Source organism: Macrobrachium rosenbergii, chromosome 46 (assembly GCF_040412425.1).
Source record: "Macrobrachium rosenbergii isolate ZJJX-2024 chromosome 46, ASM4041242v1, whole genome shotgun sequence".
Classification (NCBI taxonomy): domain Eukaryota; kingdom Metazoa; phylum Arthropoda; class Malacostraca; order Decapoda; family Palaemonidae; genus Macrobrachium; species Macrobrachium rosenbergii.
Window position 1 is genome coordinate 51839045 of NC_089786.1, and position 24910 is coordinate 51863954.

Below are 24910 nucleotides of genomic sequence, written 5' to 3' on the forward strand. Positions count from 1 at the left end.
TGATAAATGTACCCTACTGTTCCCTTACACCTTAACTTTCCCCCAATCTACTGTATCTACTTGTACAAGTACCAATACACTCAGTACTGTAGCCTACCTACATGCTCCTAATAACTGAACCTTCGCTTTATTTCCACATCTCATACGACCTTTCTCACATTTTTATTGCTATTTTGGGAAAAGTAAAATACTTCAAGATATATCATAGAATATTTTACTCATAACTTCATCAACTCTGGAACACAAACAGAAGCAGGAAGTAAGTGATTTCCAAAGCTTGGCAGTAGAGGGAAGGAAACAGTCAGTGAATCATATACATATACAGATGCTAATATAGCACAAGTTTAAACAATATTTGTCAGTGAATTAGAGGAAATTTACTGACAATATTCGTGCTTCTTTTGCATAACACATATTAAATGCCAATTGCTGTATGCATTCACAGTGGTGTGGACCATAAAATTTCTTACAATTAATTCATGAACATACGAAAGACACATCTCGTTTTTGTCGAATAGACTAGAGAAAAACGTTAGGTGGGTCACACATTTTACAAATATAAGAAAACACATTTTGTTTTTGATAAAAAGTATGGGGCTATTTACTAATTGCCAGTACAACTATATGGCTTAAAATATTTCTTACTTCAATTTAATTTGATAAATGGCAACCATTTTTTTTAGCAAAAAATACTGATTTCTTCCTTAGTGTAAATGTAGCATAAAAAAATATATTTCTTTGATGACACATTTACACTGAGGATGGAATCAATATTTTTTGTACTGAAGGTTGTCATTTTCAAAGGAAATTTAATCAAAACGAGAAAATGGACAACATAGAAGAACTCCAATATTTAAGCTGGTCCCAAAAGGACTGTTACTTGTATTCCACAGAAACAGAATTTCCATGTGATTTTTCACAATCCTTAATCCTTGTCTTATGACTTAAACCCTCTCGCTCACTATTCTATACTTTTGACCTTTTGGCATGAGTGCACACTTCAAAAAAGTAAATCACATATCTTCATAGCGAAAATACTTAGAAATATTTATAAAAATACATGCATGGCTTCATCGAGCACTGTTGCAGATGATTTGTGCAAACTTTACGCCAACGAACACACTTCTTCTGCCAACACTTTCCCCTGCCACTTCCCATCACCATCACCAAAGCCAGAGTCTCCCTTTCTCTCCAGAGACTTCGAATCTTTCGCCACTTTCCTGCCCCTTAGTTTTTCATGTTACTGATCACCACAATCCAATAGACGATGAAGAAGACGGCCACTATCAGAGCGTAGCAATACCTCGCCGCCTTCAGCGGGCGGTTGGTTTTCGGGGGATCTTCCTTCTCCTCGTCCCAGTATTCTTCCGTCTCGGCTCCTCGTCCTTCCTGCCAGCAGATTCGCTGCAGGAATATGGACACCTGCTTCCCCTTGGCCGATTTTCTCTTGATTCGGACGTCTACGATCACCTGGAAGATCACCTGGGAAATATAAAAAGGTGGCTGATGGTTAAAAAGTAATCTGGTCACCTGGGAAATAAAAAAAAAAAACTGGTTGATAGTTAAGAGTTAGCTGAGCTTATTCGGTGTGGCTGGGATATTGGTTACTTGATGGTTCAGTGCTGACTGAGTTTCACCAACATTTGTTTACTTCATATAATAAAAAAAAAAAGTTAATTGATGGTTCAGTGTTAGCTGAGTCTAATCGATATTTGTTTACTTTCACATGATTAAACTGGTCGTTGCTATTTCCTTGATGTAACTCTACTTTCTGCAGACTTTTCTACTTAAAGGATAGATACTTCATTATCACGCTGTTGAGTATTATTATTATTATCATCATTATTTTTAGTTTCATTGTACATGACGCTCATATTTTCTCTTTTATCCATAAAATATTTGACATATTACATTGATTTCTATCATATTCAGACATCTCATGAGTACGCATTATGTACCAGTCTTCATTTCATTTAAAAAGTGTATGTATGTCTTCATTTCCTTTAAAAAGATCATATAAACTTTCTCCGTGAGTCTCTCGTAAAATTCGTCAGTCTTCATTCTGTCTGAATAACCGAGGCTGTTTCATCTCCGCCAACTCAGTCACTTACCTGCGTGAAGATGAACGTGATGGCAAAGAAGCACCAGACGTCGATGGCCTTGGTGTAGGACGTCCTGGGGAGGCCCTCTGCGATCTGCTGGTAGAGGGCGTACAGCACCAGCAGCGTGGTGAGGGTCATCATCACTCTCAGGTCCAGGTTGTCGCGCTTCAGGTAGAGGGAGGTGTAGCTGATGAGCATCAGCATGATGGTGGGCAGGTAGGCCGAGGTCAGGTAGAACCAGAAGCGACGGTAGAGCTTGATGTTGACGGAGGCCACGCTGTACTCCTGCTCCACGTGGCTGTCTACGGTGACGTCTCCCACCTGGTATTCCGTCAGCCACACCTCGAAGTAGAACAGAATATACAATTTTAGGCTGAGAGCCAAGCGCTGGAACATGCGAGGTCATTCAGACCTGAAAGTTGAATCGAGAGTAGGAAGGTTTGAAATGTGTAACAGGAGGAAAACCTCGCAGTTGCACAATGAAACAACTGTTACTAGAGGGTGGATAGCAAGATGGAAAAAAGAGAATAAGAATGGAATACAGTCAAAGGAATGAAAGGGGTTGCAGCTAGGGGCGGAAGGGACATTGCAAAGAACCTTAAGTAATGCCTGCAGTGCAACAGGAAAATCAAGAAAGTTCTGAGGATGTGTTTAATGTCATGATTTACCAATATATTCACTGTATGGGAAGAAAGGCTATAGTTTTGAGTATGTAGGACATTATGCCTCAGCAAAGACAAGTTTCCGCCGTCGGTCCTGGTCGTGTCGGCCGTAAGTCACTTAGGCCGTAACATCCAAAACAAAGTAAGACGGTATGTTTATGGTATTTATTGTCATTATTTTATGTTTTACGTACATCCCCAAGGGGCTGGTACCAAACATGGTGCCTGTAGCGTATGCGTTCCTTAATGTTTTAAAAGGAACAATTTTCTGTAATGTGCTGTATCCGTAACTCTTGGGAACATTCGGCATGTTGCCGCCTTTTTGTTGGTGTACCGCCATGACTCTTCCCCCACCTCATTTCACAAGTAAAACCTTTCCAAAATAATCCCCCCTCCCAAAAAAAAAAAATTAATTACCTCTCCAAGGTAAACCACGTCCAGTTCATTCCACTGTAGGAAGTCCACTCTGGCAGAAGTGAGCCGAAGTAAAAGATGGCAGCTCTGAGCGTCGAAGGGGAAGTTCTTGAGGTCCATCCCGCACGAAAACGGGGCATTCACCTTCCAGCTCATCTGGATTGAGTTCTTGCTGCCCTCGAAGACTTCGTCTGGCGGGAAAATTTAAGGAGGAGGAGAGAAATTAATTTTTAGAATTATTATTTATCTATTTATTATTATTATTACAACTCACTCTGTAATGTTACAAGGCCAAGGGCCCTAAAAAGGAATGCAGCCATTACAGACAAGGAAATGGGAGAGTAAAGATTGTACTGTTGTTATTATTATTATTATTATTATTATTATTATTGTTGTTGTTGGTGTTGTTGTTGTTATTATTACAAGAAGACCGTGCTCCTCCAGCAGAGTTATAGATAACAAGGACGCAACACAGCCACAGTAGTTTTTGCGAAAACACTAGTCCCAAGCCGAATAACAGGAAAGGTCTGTGCTTATAGGCCTATGTCAAACCATGCACCTTCCTAACAGCCATCCTGGGGATCAGATTAGACTGCTAATGGGTTACAATGATGCATGCGAATTACTGGAGGGAATCAGTGAATAAGGAGGTCATTGCAATGAGTATTCAGGTGCAACTCAGGTGAGAATCTTGTTCTTACTGTAAGCTGTGCAATGAATATTCAGGTGAGAATATGGCTCTTACTGTGAGCTGTACAATTGAGTATTCAGGTGAGAATATGGCCCTTACTGTGAGCTGTGAGAACAGGATCATCCGGCTCAGGATCTGTCTCCTTCAGGACTGTTAACACAGGCGTTGTCTGGTGGACGTTTGGGAAATCAGCGTTCAAGAACTCCAGTTTCGGCGTCCACACACTTGAGCGCTGTTTGGAAGAGGAGAGAAAAATAATATCTCTGAAAATGGTGAAAGACTGAACCTCTTGGGCAACTCCTGTTGTTGGAAAGAAGAGGAAATTGTTTAGCATTAAAATTAATGGCAAATTCTGTGAGGGAATCGAAAAATGAAGTGTTTTTGGAAATTCTTTGCCGTTTTAAAGATGGGAAAATTATTTGAAATTAAAATACAAAATTTTATCTGCAAAATTTAATGAAATATCAAACCAGCTGGGTACTTCCCTCTGTTCTAAACAGGAAACAATAATTTGGCAGTTAGAAAACATTACTATATACAGGAAAATTTGTGAAAAATAAAAAAAAATTCTCGGGCATTTTCTCTATACTTGAATATATTTTCTAATAGAGCAGTTGTCTGAATGTCCTGTCTCAATGTTCGCTGCCAACTTCAGAACACTCCAGTGGCAGCAAGTTCGAAACCCTTAAAGTTATATAAAGGTTAAAATAAATAAACAACACTTTTGCGACATATAAATTCATATATTTTATGGTAATATTTTCCTGGCAGAAATTCTAGAAGCGTCATCATGGCTACAAGTAATAATTTGGAACGTTCACCTTTCCAGCGATGACTTCCTACATAAATCGCTTGCTATTTCGCCTTAATTTCAGCTTAAAACTCTTCGATCATCATTAATGGTCAATAAAATGAAAATCACGCAGATCCGACAAATGCTAAGGATTCATCGGAAGCTGTTGAGTTACCCATCATAATGTGTCATAGAAAATGAATACATTTAAGCGCATAGAAAACGTTACGATGGATAACTATTGAAAATTATTTGTACCTTTGACGTTAGCAGGAAACAAACTTAATTTTTCACGTATTCTCCGTTTGAAGCCGTTAAGCCTACGTAAATTGGATTAATAATATTGTGTTAAATGTACTTAAGATTTATGGTATTATTCTACTATAAACTATTATTTGACAGGTATTTTACGCAGTGATCTTCTTAATTTTTTATTGCTGTGACTATAGGCCCAAGTCTCCTTAACTCGATTTGTACGAACCACATTTGCAAATCTATTGCAAATTCACCGTTACCGAGACATTTACCGTCTTTTGATTATGTTTGAGCGTTCAAATCACGCACTAAAACAGGAAAATCATATTTTCAAGTCCAAAATGTGATAATGGTTCAAAGTAGAGTCTTACCCATTTTTTTTTTCGCCAATAACACTTCGGGACTGGAAAATATCAAAATTCGATCTCTTGTATTGCTTTACTGAATTTAACAATCTTGGCATCCATAAACAAGACTAACCTGACTACCTGAATTACCTTAGCTGAGGTACAACGCCCGCTGCACTTACTTGTATGTGGTTAATGTCTGCGAGCTCTTTCAAATTGAGGTACTGGAGACGAATGTCGTACCACGAGAGGGTCAGTGTAAAATCCACCGTCAGCTTCATATCACGGAGGTTGATCTGTCGAGGAATGGAAAGGTAAATAGGAGCTGTTCCTCGGTTTAATAATATTACAATAATGAAGATGATGATGATGAAAAAACACAATAATGAGACATATTCATGAGGAGGAGGAGGAGGAGGAGGAGGAGGAGGAGGAGGAGGAGGAGGAGGAGGAGGAGGAGGAGGAGGAGGAGGAGGAGGAAGATTAAAGCAAGGGAGAAAATTCTCAATGGCCTTCCTTTACAAATGTTTAAAATTATATCTTTAGCTTTCGAAGACCCACTTCTCTCTCATGATTAATCTGTAAAATATATACTTCTTACATACAGGCAATAGATTAACTATACCTCCTTCAAGCCGTAAACAGATTATAGATATTACTATGAAAATATGCCATAATGTATTCTTTTAACATTAGGAATAATTGATATCATGTAACTTTTAATATCTCTCAAAAAAGCAGGTAAGAATCTCCCTCTCTCGTCCAACTTGAAAGGTTGAAGAAATGACAAATATAAAAAGAGGTTTACCTAAACAAAGAGAGGAGGAAAAGAAAAAGGAACGAGATCAAAAGAGTGGGTCCTACGCATCAGGGGAACACCCAGGTTGAGGGAGAATTCCAAACTTGTTGAATGGAGGAAAGAAACAAAGCGATAGACGAAGGGATGACTCAAGATAGAAGCACCAGGAAAGGTTCATTAAAATCGGCGACCCCGACTGGGAATTCAGCTGATAAGAAACAGATGGCGTAATGATCAAAACAGTTCAAGAGAGAGAGAGAGAGAGAGAGAGAGAGAGAGAGAGAGAGAGAGAGAGAGAGAGAGAGAGAGCTGCCACTTACCTCAGGGACCAGGAAAAGTTCATTAAAATCGGCGACCCCGACTAGGAATTCAGCCGAGGAGAAAAAGAATGCGTGATGATCAAAACAGTACGAGAGAGAGAGAGAGAGAGAGAGAGAGAGAGAGAGAGAGAGAGAGAGAGAGAGAGAGAGGAGGAGCCACCTACCTCAGAGAATCCAAACAGACTTATGTTGAGGTTCATATTCAGCGGTCCAGGGTCCACCCCCGGAGGCGTCAGGTTGGAGAGGTAGTCCTCGGGCATCGACAGCTTCTCGCAAGACTTCTCGTCCGAGGCGTCCGGGCAGTCCACCCTCAGGTCGCATCTCTGCGTCAGGTTGATGCAGGTGGCGTCCTCGCAGCTGTACTCCCAGTCGTAGCACGCTGACAAGGCCAGGACGTGGTCGGTATCTGTTGAAGTTTCAAGTATTATCATTATTATTGTTATATTAATCAGAAGATGGGGAGCCCTGTTCTATGGAACAAGCCCACCAAAGGGGCCACTGACCTGAAATTCTAGCTTCAAAAAAATATGGTGCTTATTAGGAAATTAATAAATAGATAAAAATGTATTAAAATGCAAAGAGAACTGCATTAGGGTAGTAAGGCATTGCATCTTCGCTTGAACTTTTGAAGTTTCAATTGCGCGACATCCTCAGGGAGACTGTTCCGCAGCCCAGTGGTGTGAGGAATCAAGAACGAACACAGAAAGGACTGAATTTGATTCTGCCTGATAAATCATTAATACGTTCTTTCTCTGGGGATATGCATCTATACATCACAGTTGTGTCTTAATCACTAACAATTGCATGATATAGATACATAACCCAGGTAAACTAATTATGCGAAATATATCATAGTCTATTCTTTCCAGTCCCTTCCTTTATTTATGAATGATTAATTACAGTGTGCTACAGTAATATCTGTGTAATTACAAACAATTAGTTGCAGTTATGCCCTTGGGGTGAAATGACATTTTTGTTACACAGATCCCTCCATCACGCCAACCCTAGTCTCATACGAAAGGAGAAGGTTAAAAGTAGACTTAAAAGAAGACTTTTCTGGCCGTGCTTTGTTAAAAGAAAGTTTCTGAGGCTTCCAATATAAACTGTTAGTCTGGTGTGTGTAGCAATAGGTAGCCTTGAGTCCCAAAGAGCTACTCTTATTTGATTTGATTTGGCTGATGAAAATTTGGCTATAAAACCCAGCACTGTAGTTCCTTCACAATTTCAGATATCAGGTAACCAATTCAGTCACCTAACTTTGAGTTACCATCTCAGAGAACTCTCGAGGAAGATCAAACTACAATTCGACACTAAGACCCTTGAAATTAGAATTAGTCTCTCCACAATTTAAAAAATTCGGACATTGCCATACCTGCAAATAACTGTCTACATACTTCGCTGAGAAACACCACTCACCTTTCGGCTTGCCACAGACGTAGTAGTCCGTTGCCAACGTCCAGGTGTGAGTGCCCAGCGGATAAGAGGCATCGTAAGCGAAGTAAGTTGCTATCAGTTCCTTAGTCCACATGTCTGTCAACACCCAAGTCCGGTTCTCTTCGTCGAATTGGAGGTCGAATTTCGTAAATCCTCTGAGGAATAGTAATGATAATCGTTGGAAATCTATTCATAATTCATGATAAATACTTCCTATACTCATCAACGTGGAAAGAAACCAGGTTAAAAAAAAACAAACATTATTTATGTATGGAAAATAAAATATTATGTCATAAAAACACGAAGCAAAATGAGATAAACCTACGCAGACTTTCCTGTTCGTATTTGATACTCATTTTCTAACAAATAGATTAAATGGATCTGCAAACCTGAAGCTATTGATAACATTTCAAAATTCTGACTTACAGACATGACCAAAATACTAAAGAATGACTTGACACGTTTTATACAAAGTAGTCTTTTCAGATTTACGGATCAACAGACTTGAAAATCAGATTGGTGGTGCTGATATAAGGATAAAATGGTTCTCTGATCAATACATAATCAAGATCCCAAAGGAATATGGAAGAATTGGTTAAAACTGAAAAACACCACCGCGGCCTAATTCCCGCCAGTCGCCAGCCGGGATATTTACTGCTTTTTCTTCGGGTGCTACTATAGTAGGCGGTCTACCTAGGGGATCAAATGTGTTCAGTACTAGCCCCTCGGGGATCAGATGTATCAAGTGCACTTAGGGACGTTTGATCCCCGAGGGGCTAGTACTAAACACGGCGAAACAGTGTAGAAACACGCAGGTAGACCACCTACTATAGTAGAACCTGTTTTTACCATGTCTTCGTTTTATGTCTAAGGGGCCCATACTGTACACAAACTGGTAACTGAACCAGAATGGCGGGGTGGTATTGCTCAGTTTTACCAAGGAATTAAAAATGCAATAGCAGGAATCCCCGGTATGTGGTATATGGTGAAACAAATGACGATCTAAAAATGATTATGGGCAATGCTGCTTGAATAGTTACTTCTTTTTGTTATTTTTACTGATAACTATGTTTGTGACCTCGACATTGGCAATTTTATCACATCTGTATCAAGAATATTATCATTGTAAGTAACTGATATTGACATAGAAACTTGTATGTAATATGTGACTACATTTATTAGCTACTATTCAGTAACAATATCGAGTTAATTGTTTCATATCTCTAATGCATACTTAAATTAGCAGATATTTGAATACCTCTCACTTGTGTACTTCCAGACTGCGTTCATTGTTGTTCTCAATAAAGAGCCAAGCAAACAAGACCGAGTTCTAGGTTACAAATGGAAGTTTCTTAATGAGAGAACTAACTCCACAACATAGTTATCAGTTTAAACAATAGAGGGAAGTACCCCTTTCCAAGCATCAGAAGTCAAGTCGTCCACCAACTGTCCTACGTACACACCTGAAGGACGTCCTCTTCCCAGCCTCGGGGCTCAGTCGGAACAGGATCGCCTGATAGTCGCTTTCACAGAGGCCCCTCATCTTGTACACGGTAGGCACCGGTTCCTCGCAGGCGACGCAGAATTGGTACGTTGACGAGCATTTCACGTCGTCCCATTTGCCTGCGCTGGGGGGAATCATCATGCCTATGCAATGCTGGGATGTGGACGACTTCTTGAAGCTGAAGTTTTCGTACGTCAGTGGGTTGCCCTGAACGAGTTTAGATGCGCTTGTTTATTACTGTATATTATCTTTATTCATGAGGCTGGTGTTCATCATATTTAATCTATAATCACGTACATAAACTAGAGACAGACACCTGACATTCTGACAGTTGGCCTCCTATCCTTATTTTCCTTAATAATAATCGTAGTATGCTTGATCCCAAACTAAAATATTTTTAAAAAGTAAACAAAAAGAGGTATAAGTGATGTTTCTCATTTCTCAGCCACCACACCTAAACAAATGGAAAAAAGTGGTGTAGTCGAACTAACTGACAAATAAACAGAACATCTCTGTCCACCTCCAAGTCCGTGAATCTGTCGTTCTCCTCCTCGTCCGTGGCTCCTAGCCAGAGGTACACGGTGGCGTGGTTTGGAGGCTGACAGACGGACTGGAAGGCCCTGGAGGCGTTGTACAGGTCCTCGTTTTCCACGGCGTTTCGGGGGACGTTGATCTTCGCTTTCTGGTTGGTGCACCAGTGGATGGCGTCGACGAACGGCCGTCGCTCGGGGAAGAGAGTCACTTGTTTGCTGAAATGGAGGGAGAATGGGTGGAATGAAAGGAACTCTTGGAGTGGATAGTGAAAGTGACATCTTGAGTTCTGATCCAGTGTCAAATCTGGCCAAAATCTTCTTTGGCTCAAGGTTCACCATTCCAGATTTCATCACAATCTTTTTAATACGTTTTGAGAAATTTTGTTTACATGCAGACATACAGACGGACAACAGAGACAAGTAAATAAATGCGCAGAAGTTTCTTCGGCGCAATCGAATTTTCTGCACAGCCGCTACAGCGTATAATCAAGGCCACTGAAAACAGATCTATCTTTCGTTGGTCTCGGTATAATGCTGTATGAGCCGCGACCCATGAACCTAACCATGGCCTGGTGGTGGCCTGTCCTATATCGTCGCCAGAAGCACGATTATGGCTAACTTTAACCTTAAATAAAATAAAAACTACTGAGGCTAGAGGACTGCAATTTGGTATGTTTGATGACTGGAGGGTGGATGATCACCATACCAATTTGCAGCCCTCTAGCCTCAGCAGTTTTTAAGATCTGAGAGTGGACAGAAAAAGTGCAGACAGAATAAAGTGTGGACGGACAGACAAAGCCAGCGCAACAGTTTTCTTTTACAAAAAGCTAATATGTCACATCTTTACGAATGAAGATGGACACTTTAGACAATAGGGAAAACCCTGTTTGCACGAGGGATGAGGTCGCAGACCTCACTCTCTTCAGGTTTTCTCTCACCACACAGAATCATTGATACTTTTCAGTCCACCGTACCAGCCACCCAGCCAGTTAGTGTAAGAACAGGATATCGTGCCTAATACGATAAACTGTTGTATGTGGTGTATATTATAAAAAATAATTTTAAATAAAAAAAACAGGTATTTGGGAAAATAATTATTGTGTGGATGCAACTAAATATATCACTTTATATAAAAAAACAAAAGTATTCGGAACAATAATTATTGATTGGATATAACTGAAGATTCACCTTGAGTTGCAGTAGTCTTCTTTTCCGACAGTAATTTCCTCCACGTTGCCGAATATTTGCCAGGGCGTTGAGGACCAGGCTACCAGGTCCCCCTCGTCAAATTCTTGGCATTTGAACTGACCCCACACTTCCTCCTCCGTCAGGACGCGACTGTAGAGGCTGATAAATAAATGCTGTTGGCTCATTTTCCTTCATTCTTTCATATGCTGAAGGTGTGTATATGTATGTATGTGTGTGGTGCCCTGTAGCTATGTTAACAGGGGACTGCCCCGTAGGGGAGCAGTGCCATCAGTGCACCTCATGCGCTGCACTGTAGGCATTACTTAAGGTTCTTTGCAGCGTCAGTTCGACCCCTAGCTGCAACCCCTTTCATTCCTTTTACTGTACCTACATTCATATTTTCTTTCTTCCATCTTACTTTCCTCAACCCTCTCCTAACACTTGTTTCATATCGCAACTGTGAGGTTTTCCTCCTGTTACACCTTTCAAAACTTCTTACTGTCAATTTCCGTTTCAGCACTGAATGACTTCATACATCCCAGAGCTTGGCCTTTGGCCTAAATTTTATATTCTATTCTATTCTAACAGAGGATTGTCATCTTTCGTAATTTGGTGTGGCTTAAGGAGTCCAAAAATTCAAAACACTAAGGTTACAGAAGAAGAACTGATGAACAAACTACTAAAATCGACATCAGTTTCCAGTCTGATCAGTAAATTACCATCTTATGAATAATGAATTAAACTAAAAGGTCGGTTGAATCATCAATCACAATCGGTTCGACGATCAACCAAGTTGTATGTTAAATCAAACACTTATTCGACAAAATAATTGGGACTATGATTGTCAGAATTATCTGCCATATAGTTCATTGAAGTATTAAACGATTTCTGCTTGCCTCTACTTGTGTTCATGAAGAGTATGAACAACTGGAAATTAAGAGAAAATATCCATGGGATTTTCAGTAATAAGGTAAAATCAATTTTCTGGAGAAACTAAATTCGTTGGGTGTTGCTCTGTTGAAAATACAGCACACTAACTGTAGTAACCTTACCTAACCTTGCATTTCTCTACCTAACCTTGCATTGCCAAGTCTTGCCTACCAAAGCTTCATCTCTCAACTTCTTTGGAAGTCAAATGGACTAATATAACCCTTTACATGGGCACTTACGGCAATGCAAGATCCCCTTACTTGAAATCAGCGATTATTCCTGAAAAGCTCTGTTGTTCCTGATAGCCAGCTAGGACTTGGTCGGTCTCTTGGCCTAACACCAGGGAGGCGTTCAGCAGGATCTTCCTGGGAGAGATGTCGCGTATGATGTTGATTTCTCTGGAAGAAATGAGGAATGGTTATTAACCCCTCGTAGGCACTCTTTGCTTGTAATAATTGGTGGGTGTTTTGGAAAGATTTGTCATCGGAGTTTGGCAACTGGGTCTAAGCATTAGTGAGTCAAAATGGGTGGAGCCTTAAATTTTGACTCGTCTATTAACATAAAAACCTAACTTACCTCATTTACACAAAGCCTAAGTATCCATTTGCGTAAAAAAACGAAGTTTCTACTTAAATTAGTAGCCTAAATCACCCAAGGACGGACGTAAGAAACAACACTCAAGCCAACGCAGCCACTGACATACAGATAGAACCCACCCATTGACATAGATGCGCAGTTCAGCATTGCTGGCCGTGAAGCAGACATGATACCACTCCCCAGGAACGAGCGTCAGGTTCTTGGCGCCCATGTAGTACGCTCCGCCCATGGCTATGAAGGCTTCGGCGATCTCTGAGGGGAGATTGGTGGAAATTGAAAGCGAGGCAGATCTGAAGGAGTTGGATAGCTATGTTACTACTACTACAACTAGAAATCTAGAAATAAGTGGTTGTAGGAAAAATCACCTGGATGTCTTTCCTTCATTATTCTGCCTCCCCTTGCTCATAATATAATAATAATAATCATAATGGCCCCCCTACATTTTAATGAAAGCCAAACACGAGATCATTTGTCACTGCACGAAGATCTACTTTCTTTAACGAGAGAGAGAGAGAGAGAGACGGCCATATTAAGTTAAAACAAAAACATTATTTCTATTATGCCTTTATTTCCAATATGCAATAATGTGTGTGCTTGAGAGAGAGAGAGAGAGAGAGAAGATTCAAAAACATTCATATTTCTTGTCAAAGATCCACAAATTGTTGAGAGAGAGAGAGAGAGAGAAAAAAAAACATTCAAAATCATTCATATTTCTTGTCAAAGATCCACAAATTCTTGAGAGAGAGAGAGAGAGAAACCATTATTCGACACAGCAGAAGAGAGACGGACAGAGAGACGCAGACGGGGAAAGAGCGAGACAAAGAACAGGGTCACAATGAGACCTGAGAACAACCAGAATACGTAGAAGTGTACAATACCCAATTCTCCTCACACTTCCCACAAGCACTCCCACTTAGCATAATCATTATCGTTCCTGCTTGCTTGTGATGCAAGCCTTGGGCAACGCCTAGCAATTACACTAACCAGTCCCCCTGCATGTCTGCAAATTGCAACTTACGTCATTTGTTCTTTGCTATCAAAAGTTCGCTCTGCAATCATACGTGATACTAATTCTATACTCGTTCTAAACAATTCGGAGAAGGTACTTTGGCATAACATGGTGGCATTGTTTATTCATTGTCATGGCGGAGGTACGATAAGTTTGTTTTTACGAGTCGTAAAAAGTTGTTACCTTATACACTGGACATTCCCCTTGATGAGAGTGTGGTTTGTGGAATATTAATGTAAATTGTGAATGGCGATGAATCGTCAGTTTTTCTACGAGAGTAAAGTATCCTAAGGTGTCTGTGTGCATGTATGTTTATGTATAAGTATATGTATGTATGGATATATGTATATTTATACAATAATATATATGTGTATGTGTGTGAATGTTTGTAATGTGCACGTCCATTTGAGCACCTTGAAAATCCATTTGCCAATATCATTTTTTTCTTATTCATTTTATTTAAAATACCGGATAAATATACATACTTCACGCACGTTTGGTCATACATATGTATACACGCATAAAGTATATTTGATTTGATTACTTTTATGAATGATGAATCATTGATATCTTAATTATTTCATGTCCCTTTGATTAGCTCCGTTCAGACATACAGCGCATGCGTCCACGTCAATCCGTGCGTAAGAGATGGATATTCCATCAGATCAATTTTCCGACCAATTAACTATTTTCCATCTTAATGACAGGTATACAATTTAGGACCAACTAGTGTGTTGGGTTGGTCCCTACCAATATCGATCTGTGACGAAAAAAAGATTATTTTTTTATAAGAAATGTAGATACATTTGTCAACATTAATCTTCGTCTGTCTTAGGTAACGATACTGTATTTTTTTTTTTATTTTTTTTTTTACATGGAGTGAATTGGTGATCATTCTCCCAATCAAGATAGTTGTTTCTGATGACATATTGTCTTTAAATTTAAATTTAGATTTGATGGTATTTTGTCTTTAAATTTATATATAAATTTAATGACGTATTGTCTTTAAATTTATGACATATTGTCTTTAAATTTAAATCTGATGACATACTGTCTTTAAATTTATGACATATTTTCTTTAAATTTAAATTTTATGACATACTGTCTTTAAATTTATGACATATTGTCTTTAAATTTATGACATATTTCCTTTAAATTTAAATTTGATGACATGCTATCTTTAAATTTAATGACATATTTCCTTTAAATTTAAATTTGATGACATGCTGTCTTTAAATTTAATGACATATTGCCTCTAAATTTAAATTTGATGACATACTGTCTTTAAATTTAATGACATGTTTCCTTTAAATTAAAATTTGATGACATACTGTCTTTAAATTTAATTATATGTTTCCTTTAAATTTAAGTTTGATGACATATTGTCTTAAAATTTATATATAAATTTGATGACATATTGTCTTTAAATTTATGACATAATTCTTTAAATTTGACATATTTTCTTTAAATTTAAATTTAATAACATTTCCTTTAAATTTAAATCTGATGACATATTGTCTTTAAATTTAAATTTATGACATAATTCTTTAAATTTATGACATTTTGTCTTTAAATTTAGGGTACAATCGGGGATTTTCTTATTCTGTCATAGCTTCATGATATCTTTTTACTTTTCTGATCGATTTTGCTTGTTAAAGGCTCAGCTGGGCAGTTGCAACAGATTTCTGAAATGAGAGAGAGAGAGAGAGAGAGAGAGAGAGAGAGAGAGAGAGAGAGATCACATCAGCAAATACGGGAAAAATGACGCAACGAAATAAGTTAACATCAGCTGGAGGCCATTTTCGTAAGTGCTCATTACATGCCCTCATAGATATTATAACCCAACAGACTTATCATCAGCAGGGTTATTATATGCCCCCATAGGTAATTATATACCTCCATAACTTTTCCGAACGGGGCAGTTATAACCGAACGACATGCCACCGGTCAGCGGCAAGTGGCAATGACCTTACGCACCGGTCTCTCGAGAAACAACACTAAACAGTCGCTTCGTAATTGAATGAGGTCACGAAAGCCCGTAGGATAAGCATAGCCGTCTCTCGCCGTAATGACGTAATGTCTCTTTCAACGTGTTCTTTAGACCTAGTGCGATTTTTAGTAAGAAACTCAGTAAGGATTAATGCGCCTCGCTGTCCAACTTCTCAATGGGCCCTGTGGGCTTGCTCCATATGAATAGGGGTTCATTTTCAGAATAATAATAATAATAATAATAATAATAATAATAATAATAATAATAATAATAATAATAATAATAATAATAATAATAAGACTGAGCTTCAAGTCAGTGGCCCCTTTGGGCTCGTCCTATATAAATATGGTTCATCTTCAGAATAATAATAATAATAATAATAATAATAATAATAATAATAATAATAATAATAATAAGCTTGAATTTCAAGTCAGTGGCCCCTGTGGGCTTGCTCCATATGAATAGGGGTTCACCTCCTGAATAATAATAATAATAATAATAATAATAATAATAATAATAATAATAATAATAATAATAATAATAATAATAATAATAACCCAAGGGAGGCTCGAACTGGCATCTCCCGTGTGGGAAACCACAGAGCTATCACCCCAGGCTCAAGAAGACTTAAGGCACGGGCGTTGGCGCTCTGTTTACAAGTGGATTCTTCTTGGCGCCCCGCGCAAGACGTTTGGTCTGGTGCTTACTTATCTGTCATTGGGGCATTCACCCGTCCCTCTTACGCAACGAGGGAGAAGTAAATACAGGAGTGACATATAGGAGTGACTCCGTACTGCTGAATTCTATTATCTGAGCTGTGAATTGGGTAAGTGGGCACCTTGCTGTGAGTAAAATGCTGTGGTTGTAATCGTCGTTAGAGAAGCACGTAGGTCTAGCTCTCTCATGAGAAAAGAATGAATGTTATTTTGTTTTGTTGTATATATAATATATTCATGTATATATACATTTGTGTATGTATGTATACGTATATACGCATTGATTTCCACTTAATTCCTATTAAATCAATCTAACATCAACATCGTTATTAAGGGGACCTTTTAAACGCCTCGACTGATAACAATGACGGCCATTGTTTACACAAGACATTATTGATATCGTCACGGATAGGAGGAGGAAAGATAATGATCTTCTTCTTCTTCTTCTTCTTCTTCTTCTTCTTCTTCTTCTTCTTCTTCTTCTTCTTCTCGTATTTTCATTCTTCTCTGTTTATTCTCTCTTCTTCTCCCTCTTCTCCTCTCCCGTTATTCTTAGTCTTCTTTTCATCTATTCCCTCTTTTTTTATACTTCTGTTTCCTCTTCTTTTAGTTTATTCTCCTTATTCTCTTACTTCTTCTCCTTTTTTTTTATCTCCTTCTTTTCTTTCTCCTCCTCCTCCTCCTCCTCTTCTTCTCTTGTTACTCTTACTCCTCTGTTTCCTCCATTCCATCTTTTTTATACTTCTGTTTCCCATTCTCTCAACTTATTATCCTTCTCTTTGTTTTCAGCAATTCACTTCTTCTTCTTCTTCTTCTTCTTCTTCTTCTTCTTCTTCTTCTTCTTCTTCTTCTTCTTCTTCTTCTTCTTCTTCTTCTTCCTTGTCTCCAGCTTCTTCTTCCTCCCCAAAAATGGGGAGATCTGAGCTTAATTAGACGTGGCCTCCTTGGAGAATGTTAATGGGAGTTCCTGTCATACGATCCTGGACTGGGTAACAGAGGACTGTCCCAGGATAGCAAAGGATTGTGGGTAATGTAAGTTTTCCTTCAGGGAATATTGTGATATTATGATACTGATATAAAGTCATATATATATATATATATATATATATATATATATATATATATATATATATATATATATATATATATAAATATATATATATATATATATATATATACATGTCTCTTATTTGTCTATCTCTCTCTCTCTCTCTCTCTCTCTCTCTCTCTCTCTCTCTCTCTCTTTTACAAAATTGATAATGGAAGGTGCTATAAAATCGTACAATTGTATTTCTAAGGAAAGATTGCGTGCGTATAAGGACCTCAAAAATGAGATATATATATATATATATATATATATATATATATATATATATATATATATATATATATATATATATATATATATATATATATATATAATTGAAAAAAAATTGACTGGACATTGTGCCAAAGGACTGAATTTGTTAATATTTTAAAGACTACGTTAGTTCCTCCATACAAAATCTGCAAGAGAGAGAGAGAGAGAGAGAGAGAGAGAGAGAGAACGGGCATTAGTCAAGCGACCATAAGGAGTTCTTTCTCCTAATGTAATACGGCTATTTTGATAGGCGAGTAAGCACGGCATAAGGTCTCTCGTTCCACTCCATGATTGAAAATGTACGTCTCCCATCGCCTGAGCACGCCTAGATGCATAATTAACGAAAGCAATATGTCTACGCAACATTCCCCCCCCCACCCACACCCCCATTTCGCCGGGCGTCTTGTAATTAGTTTGCACGTCAAGACGCCCCTTGCACGTAATTTCGTCTGCCCAGGGGGTGGGGGTGTTGTCCATGGGTCGGCCGCCAGTTGCAGAGAAGTAGGTAATTTGTAAGAAGAGATCTATTTTGACTTGAAGGTTTTTTAGAATTCTTTTTGGTTTTCTAGTTTCTGGGGTCGGTTTGGGATAGAGTTGATGTTGCGTCTGTCCTTTGTCTGTTAGTTTTTTTCAAGGGTTTCCTTTTCTGTCCGTTTTTTCAAGGACACTGTCCGTTTCTGTCCATCGAGATTTAATTATCGGACCGTTTCCAATTTGAATCGCGTCTTGTCATGTATTACCCAAAGATGTTATATTTTACTGGTCCGTCTCTCTCTCTCTCTCTCTCTCTCTCTCTCTCTCTCTCTCTCTCTCTCTGTCCAATTAGGTATATAGTAATGACCATAAATCAAAGGACATTGTACCTAATTTCGTCTATGGGTCATAATCCTATTCTTTAACTGTTATATGCTGAGTCATAAGAGGGTCTCTTGGGCAGAGGTTGAATGCCCCTTTTTGTTCCCTGAAGGTGAAATCAGGTTAAAATAGAGGGTTTATTATAGAGATATTATCTTAACGTGAATAATAATAATAATAATAATAATAATAATAATAATAATAATAATAATAATAATAATAACCACTCTTCGACAGAAGCACTGGAAATCAGCTCGTGCCAATCAACAACATACCCAGAAACAATGTATTCCCCAATATGTAATGCCCTCCCATGACGAGTCTTTAGGACACTCGCTAATCCGGACACTCCCTCGCAAGTTTTATTGGCCACCCACGTCCCCAACACTCACGAGAAACGAATACATCACTTCTGTATCACTTACGAACACGCCAAGTTTTTTCCCGAATACGAATGACCCATGGCAGTGTCGCCCCTTCGGTAATTCTCGCTGCTAGACTTCGTTAATTACGAATTGTGATTGGTAAAAAGGGCGTTTACATTAAGACCACGTCACGCGAAGACAGCGTTCATTTCAGTCGTGGGTACTTTGAGAGGTATGGTGCGGGCAAAAACGAGGACAGGTGGTACCAAGGTGCTTTGAATTCTGTGGGGATTCGTTTGTTTATTTATTTCAAATGATTTAATTCCGTTTCAGCGACATTGCTAGGCTGAAAGGGGCCTCATTAATGACTAAAATTTCAAAATCTTACAACATCTAGTAGGAATGATTTGTGTAGATTCTGTTTAAAACGTGTAGATAGCATAAAGAAAATAACGAGTTATAATGAATATGCAAATTACTCAACATGGAAAAATTCCTTCTCAAACAGGCAATTTTCTTTAGCGGTAACAATTCTTGCTGATTTAAAGTAGAACTTTCAAACATTATCGCGATTACAAGAGTCAATTGTCAGGGAATTTTTGAAAGTAAGAAAATGGAATTGTTGCATATCTGGCAATTACTGAGTCTGTTCGATGTAGCGCTATCTGGCAATAATAAGGGTATCAGAAAGCACAATCGCTGATTGGTTCTTAATAAAGGCGTTGCCAAACGGAAACTACTGGCATGCCAGGTATGACTATTATAAGTGTTCCTTCATGTTCCTAGCTTACATATTTCAGCACAGAAGAACGTTTAATGACACACTCTATAGCAGCAACCGTAAATTCTTAGGCATAATTTATTTTCCAATTGCGTTTGTACTGGTGATTTGCCTTCGCTCCATTTAACTAGGAGTAAATGACCGTCAATCTGGGGAAATTATCGCGCATCGTGCATAGCACCCTTTCCTACACACAAAGAAAATTGTCTGTCATGTCATCTTTATGAATATGGGATTCATGCACGATGTGTAAAGCTTATTCATTCTCAAGTTCCGTTTAGGAAAAAAAAGCTGAGTTTTATAATAAAGTTAGAATTGCGTTGAAGCAATAAATCAAACGGGTCAGTATTCTGTACCATTCTTGTATGATACCTATTGTATTCATATACACCGTTGTCCCTCAGATCAGTTCAAATGCGAACAAATTTCTTTTGAATACTTTGGTAAACAATGAAATCAATGAACAAAGAAGTACATAAGTAAAAAATGGTAAAAAAGATTAATTTGAAGTCTTTTCCACAATCCCTATACTCATTACAATGGAATGGCATTACATAGCAACAGTACGGCAGACACTGAGGAATGCTCTGCATCGAGGGAAAATCAGGCCTCAGCCATTACAAGGTTTAGTAATTACATAGACGAATAACTATCACTAAGGAACATTACGTTGTCTTCATTTGTGGCTAATGCATATTTAAATCCCCCTGACATGGTATACAGGCATACCACAGCGGTCAAAATCTGTCTCGAAATGTTTGTGGCTATAATTATCATAAGAAAGGAGGCTTCACCCTCTTTCATAAGGTATGGTTTTCGAGTACTGCAGTATAACAATAAATATTTTACAAGATGGAAACCATCTGTCTGGAAGTGTTAGGCAACTATACCGTACGGAACAGTGACACGTTCTTGAATGAGGCATAGTTGCCAAATGTCACAATACAAAATACTGTAATGTTTTAAAGAAGGGAAACTTATTTCTTTGAGGGTACTTGTCAACTCCCATTCAGTTTGTTTGGGTTTTGTACAATTTGTGTGATACAAAACTATAATTCTGCTTAATGGTGAGTATTCACAAGACTCTAAAGGAAGTACCATATTACCAAATATTTTAATAATAAAAGGATTTAAGCCACATCAAATTAATTCAACAGAGTTGATGGTATATCTTCTTATAAAAGACTGTTTTTTTTAAATAAAGTACTCCTTTCACTCAGCCAATCCATAAAAGTTCGCATGACAATTCAGTATTCACAAAGGAATCATCAGCGTTTAGTACAGGGCCGTCCAAGTTGTTTAGTCTGAGGGCCACGCTTGGAAAAGCAAAGTCATGCAGGCCACCTGTGTGCACGTATGTATATGTGTGTATATACCATATACACGTATATATATGTGTGTATGTATATATATTTCTTTTCAGGATAAGTGGTAAATCTAGTTTTTAGGATATAAAAAATAGAAATATACTTTTACTTATTTTTCTCTAGGGGGCCACTTTCAAAATCAAACGGGCCCACTTTCTCTAGCGGGCCACTTTCAAAATCAAACGGGGCCACTTTTTGGCCCACGGGCGTGGCGTTGGACGGCCCTGGCTTAGTACATCTGCGACTGGATACTAAAACCAAGCGAACAGCCGTGAAAAAAAAAAATAAGTAAAAAATTACACAGGACGAGCCCTCAAAAGTAACCTTCAAAGGAATTCTACGCAGCCACGTGGAAACTGTAAGAAGTCAGAAGAAAAAGGTCAGACGTTGCAAGCACCTCTAAACGAGTAGCCTTTGTAGCGAAGATCACGTCAGGAATATTGAATGACACCGAAAGTGTCCACTTTCGGCTGTTTGTGCTTCTGCGGGAAACACTCGCCCACTCACGCGACGACCGCCCCAAGCCCTTGCTTGCTCGTTGCTTTCGGCCAGATATGCTTTTATTTATTCATGATTATATATATATATATATATATATATACGTATATATGTATAACTGAATCACGAAAGTATGGAATGTGATGAATGTTTTATATAAATAAAAGCTATACCACGAGGAAAGTTGAAGCAATGGATTGGTGCTAGGCCTTTCGACTTACTGTCCTTTACTTCGTGGTGTTGCCTTTATATATATATATATATATATATATATATATATATATATATATATATATATATATATATATATATATATATATATATGACAGTTCGATTATACATAAGCTACGCAGAACTATTGCCGGACATCGCTGAAAAACTCTACGGATATTCCGCGCATTATTTCGCTTACTCGGTTACTCAACCAATAAAGCAGTAATAATCAATTTTCAATTAAAGTATTTTGATAAATTCCAGTGCATTCTCTATTTTACGTATGTCCACCTGGCTATGCCTGTCAGCTTTCCAATGTTTATATGCACCTATGTACCTAAATATGTGAATTTCTTATCACTAAATGGAAGAATAAATGAAGTTGCATGAATGTACTTTAATGCAAAAGGCTATTAGAATTTTTCTTTAAACGGATTTGTGCGTAATTAAAAACTAGTTAAAAAACGTGCCGAAGACACAGTTTTCTGTACACCCGCTACGGCGTATAATCGAGGCCACCGAAAATAGATCTATCTTTCTGTGGTCTCGGTATAATGCTGTATGAGCCGCGACCCATGAAACTTTAACCACGGCCCGGTGGTGGCCTATCATATATCGTTGCCAGACGCATGATTATGACTAACTTTAACCTTAAATAAAATAAAAACTACTGAGGCTAGAGGGCTGTAATTTGGTATGTTTGATGACCGGAGGGTGGATGATCAACATACCAATTTACAGCCCTCTAGCCTCAGTAGGTTTTAATATCTGAGACCGGACGGACAAAGCCGGCACAATCGTTTTCTTTTACAGAAAACTAAAATTGTTCGTGAAATATAGAATTAAGTGGAAATAAGATTGCATAATAATGAACAGAATCAAAAACAGGGTGAGAATGAAGTAAAATGAGGGAAATGAGAATTGGATTAACAATGAAAAAGATAAACAAATAATAATAATAATAATAATAATAATAATAATAATAATAATAATAATAATAATAATAATAATAATAATAATAATAGGGATTGCCAATTTTCCACCCAGGAGACAACATTAACATAAGGAGGCCGTCGGAACAGGCAACTGTACTACGATGCAAACGGCGAAAGGAGGAAAAAAATTTAAAATAACAATGCCTAACTCCTCTTACCAATAGGAGGGCTATAGGACTCGGGGAACACAGAAGGTGGGGAGGAAATCCGGTGAAATTCAGGAAAATATCAAGATATTCGAACGGCCGAATTTTTTATATTATTACGAAAAAGTTAAAAGATACGAATATTAAAAGTTATCAGTGAATTTCTAATTAGTTTTGGAAGTTATATATGTGTGTATATATATATATATATATATATATATATATATATATATATATATATATATATATATATATATATATATATATATATATATATATATATATATATCGACGTAACGTGCGTAGCAATTTTTGAGCATCGGCGTGCGTGAGCGCTACGTAGCATAACAGACGAAAAATAGCTTTGTAAACAACAGACAAACACTGTCACGCAAGACTGTGGGGCGACAGGAGACACTTAATGTCTGTCTGTCATTCCACTGTAATGGAAAAATAAAGAAGAAGAAAAATTAAGCGCCATTTTCGAAGATGGAATGACAGCGTATAATAATCAAGGCCACCGAAAACAGATCTATCTTTCGGTGGTCTCGGCATAATGCTGTATGAGCCGCGGCCCATGAAACTTTAACCATGGCCCCGTGGTGGCCTGGCCTATATCGTTGCCAGAAGCACGATTATGACTAACTTTAACCTTAAATAAAATAAAAACTATTGAGGCTAGAGGGCTGCAATTTGGTATGTTTGATGATTGGAGGGTGGATGATCAACATACAAATTTGCAGCCCTCTAGCCTCAGTAGTTTTTAAGAGCTGAGGGCGGACAGTAAAAGTGCGGACAGAATAAAGTGCGGACGGACAGAGAAAGCCGGCACAATAGTTTTCTTTAAAAGAAAACTAATAAAAATCAATATATAAATAATAAAAAAAATCATAATCGCTGACATTTATCGATAAATCGATAAAAAAATGAAAACATAAAATTCGAAAATGATAAACAACAAACAAACAAACTCACTCAGGCCCATATTCAACTCATTGTTGTCCTTGTTCGACGTCGCGTACGAAAAAACGTACGTCTTCTCCCTGAAATGATGCACTTTGACGCGCACGCAGACGGAGAGGTTCGAGATGGGTTGCTGAACGTCGCTCCCGTTGACGTTCAGGGGGAGAATCGCCAGAGACTCGTCCGTGGGGATGTTGTCCGGTTGGAAGAAGAGGCCGCGTTCACACGATCCTGTCCGCGGGCGGAAAACGGTTTTGTTAGTGACGGATGCAATCTTGAGGTATTTTTTACTTTTCTTTTTGTGGGATGATAGATTGAAAGACGACTCTTATCAAAGTGAATCAATCAGTCTTTCAGTCTAAGATATGCTTGCATAAATTGATTATTGAAATTTTTTACAATAATAATATGAGCGGTAATTCATTTCTTAAATAACTTAATTCTTTTTTTTTTTGTGAGATGGTAGACTGAACAGCAACTCTTATCTAAGTGATTCAATCAGTCTTTCAGTCTAAGTTATGCCTGCATAAATTGATTATTGAAATTTTGTACAATAATAATATGAGCGGTAATTCATTTCTTAAATAACTTAATTCTTTTTTTTTTTTGTGAGATGGTAGACTGAACGACAACTCTTATCTGAGTAAACCAATCAATCTTTCCGTCTAAGACCTGAATAAGTGAATTAGTCAAATTTTTTCCAATAATGATATGATCTGTAATTCATTTCTCAAACAACTTAAACCAAAATATATTAACATTTCGCCTCTTAAAAAATATGGAAAGATCTCAACTCTTTAAAAATTCATAAATCTGAGAAGGATTAAACTTGAACTTGCCTGCGCAGACGAGCAGTAGAAGGCCTAATGTGTTTATTGATAGTTTCAGCATCTTATCTCTTCAGTGATGGTGGCCCAGTAATCTGCAGAAATGGAGAAAATCTATTACTTTTCTATAACTTCAATATATTGTAAATTCATGCAATAAGGTTAGTATGAATTACTATTGTGTGACAGTGAGCGGTTTGGAAGAGAGACAATAAGAATGATTCGAACTTGCTGATTCAGCCAATTTGCAATCACA

The 24910-nt window shown here is 38.0% G+C and overlaps 1 protein-coding gene across 1 annotated transcript; it reads right to left on the reverse strand.

The window, feature by feature from the left end:
• Positions 1-230: 230 nt before the first annotated feature.
• LOC136830336 (uncharacterized) lies at positions 231-23960 on the reverse strand. The gene is made up of 13 exons (XM_067089776.1): positions 23840-23960; positions 12689-12821; positions 12233-12370; positions 11043-11201; positions 9842-10070; positions 9281-9528; positions 7800-7972; positions 6548-6789; positions 5447-5560; positions 3969-4101; positions 3182-3369; positions 2112-2444; positions 231-1482 (listed from the first exon to the last, which is right to left on the reverse strand). The coding sequence occupies exons 1-13, from the start codon at positions 23847-23849 to the stop codon at positions 1228-1230; spliced, it is 2355 nt and encodes a 784-aa protein (XP_066945877.1). The 5' UTR covers positions 23850-23960; the 3' UTR covers positions 231-1227.
• Between the last annotated feature and the right edge of the window lie 950 nt (positions 23961-24910).

Coding starts and splice junctions, on each gene's coding strand:
- LOC136830336 (XM_067089776.1), bottom strand. Junction 11,202..12,232: donor GGAATAATCGCTGATTTCAA/GTAAGGGGATCT, acceptor TTTATTTATCAG/CCTCTACAGTCGCGTCCTGA. Junction 1,483..2,111: donor TCACGTTCATCTTCACGCAG/GTAAGTGACTGA, acceptor TATATTTCCCAG/GTGATCTTCCAGGTGATCGT.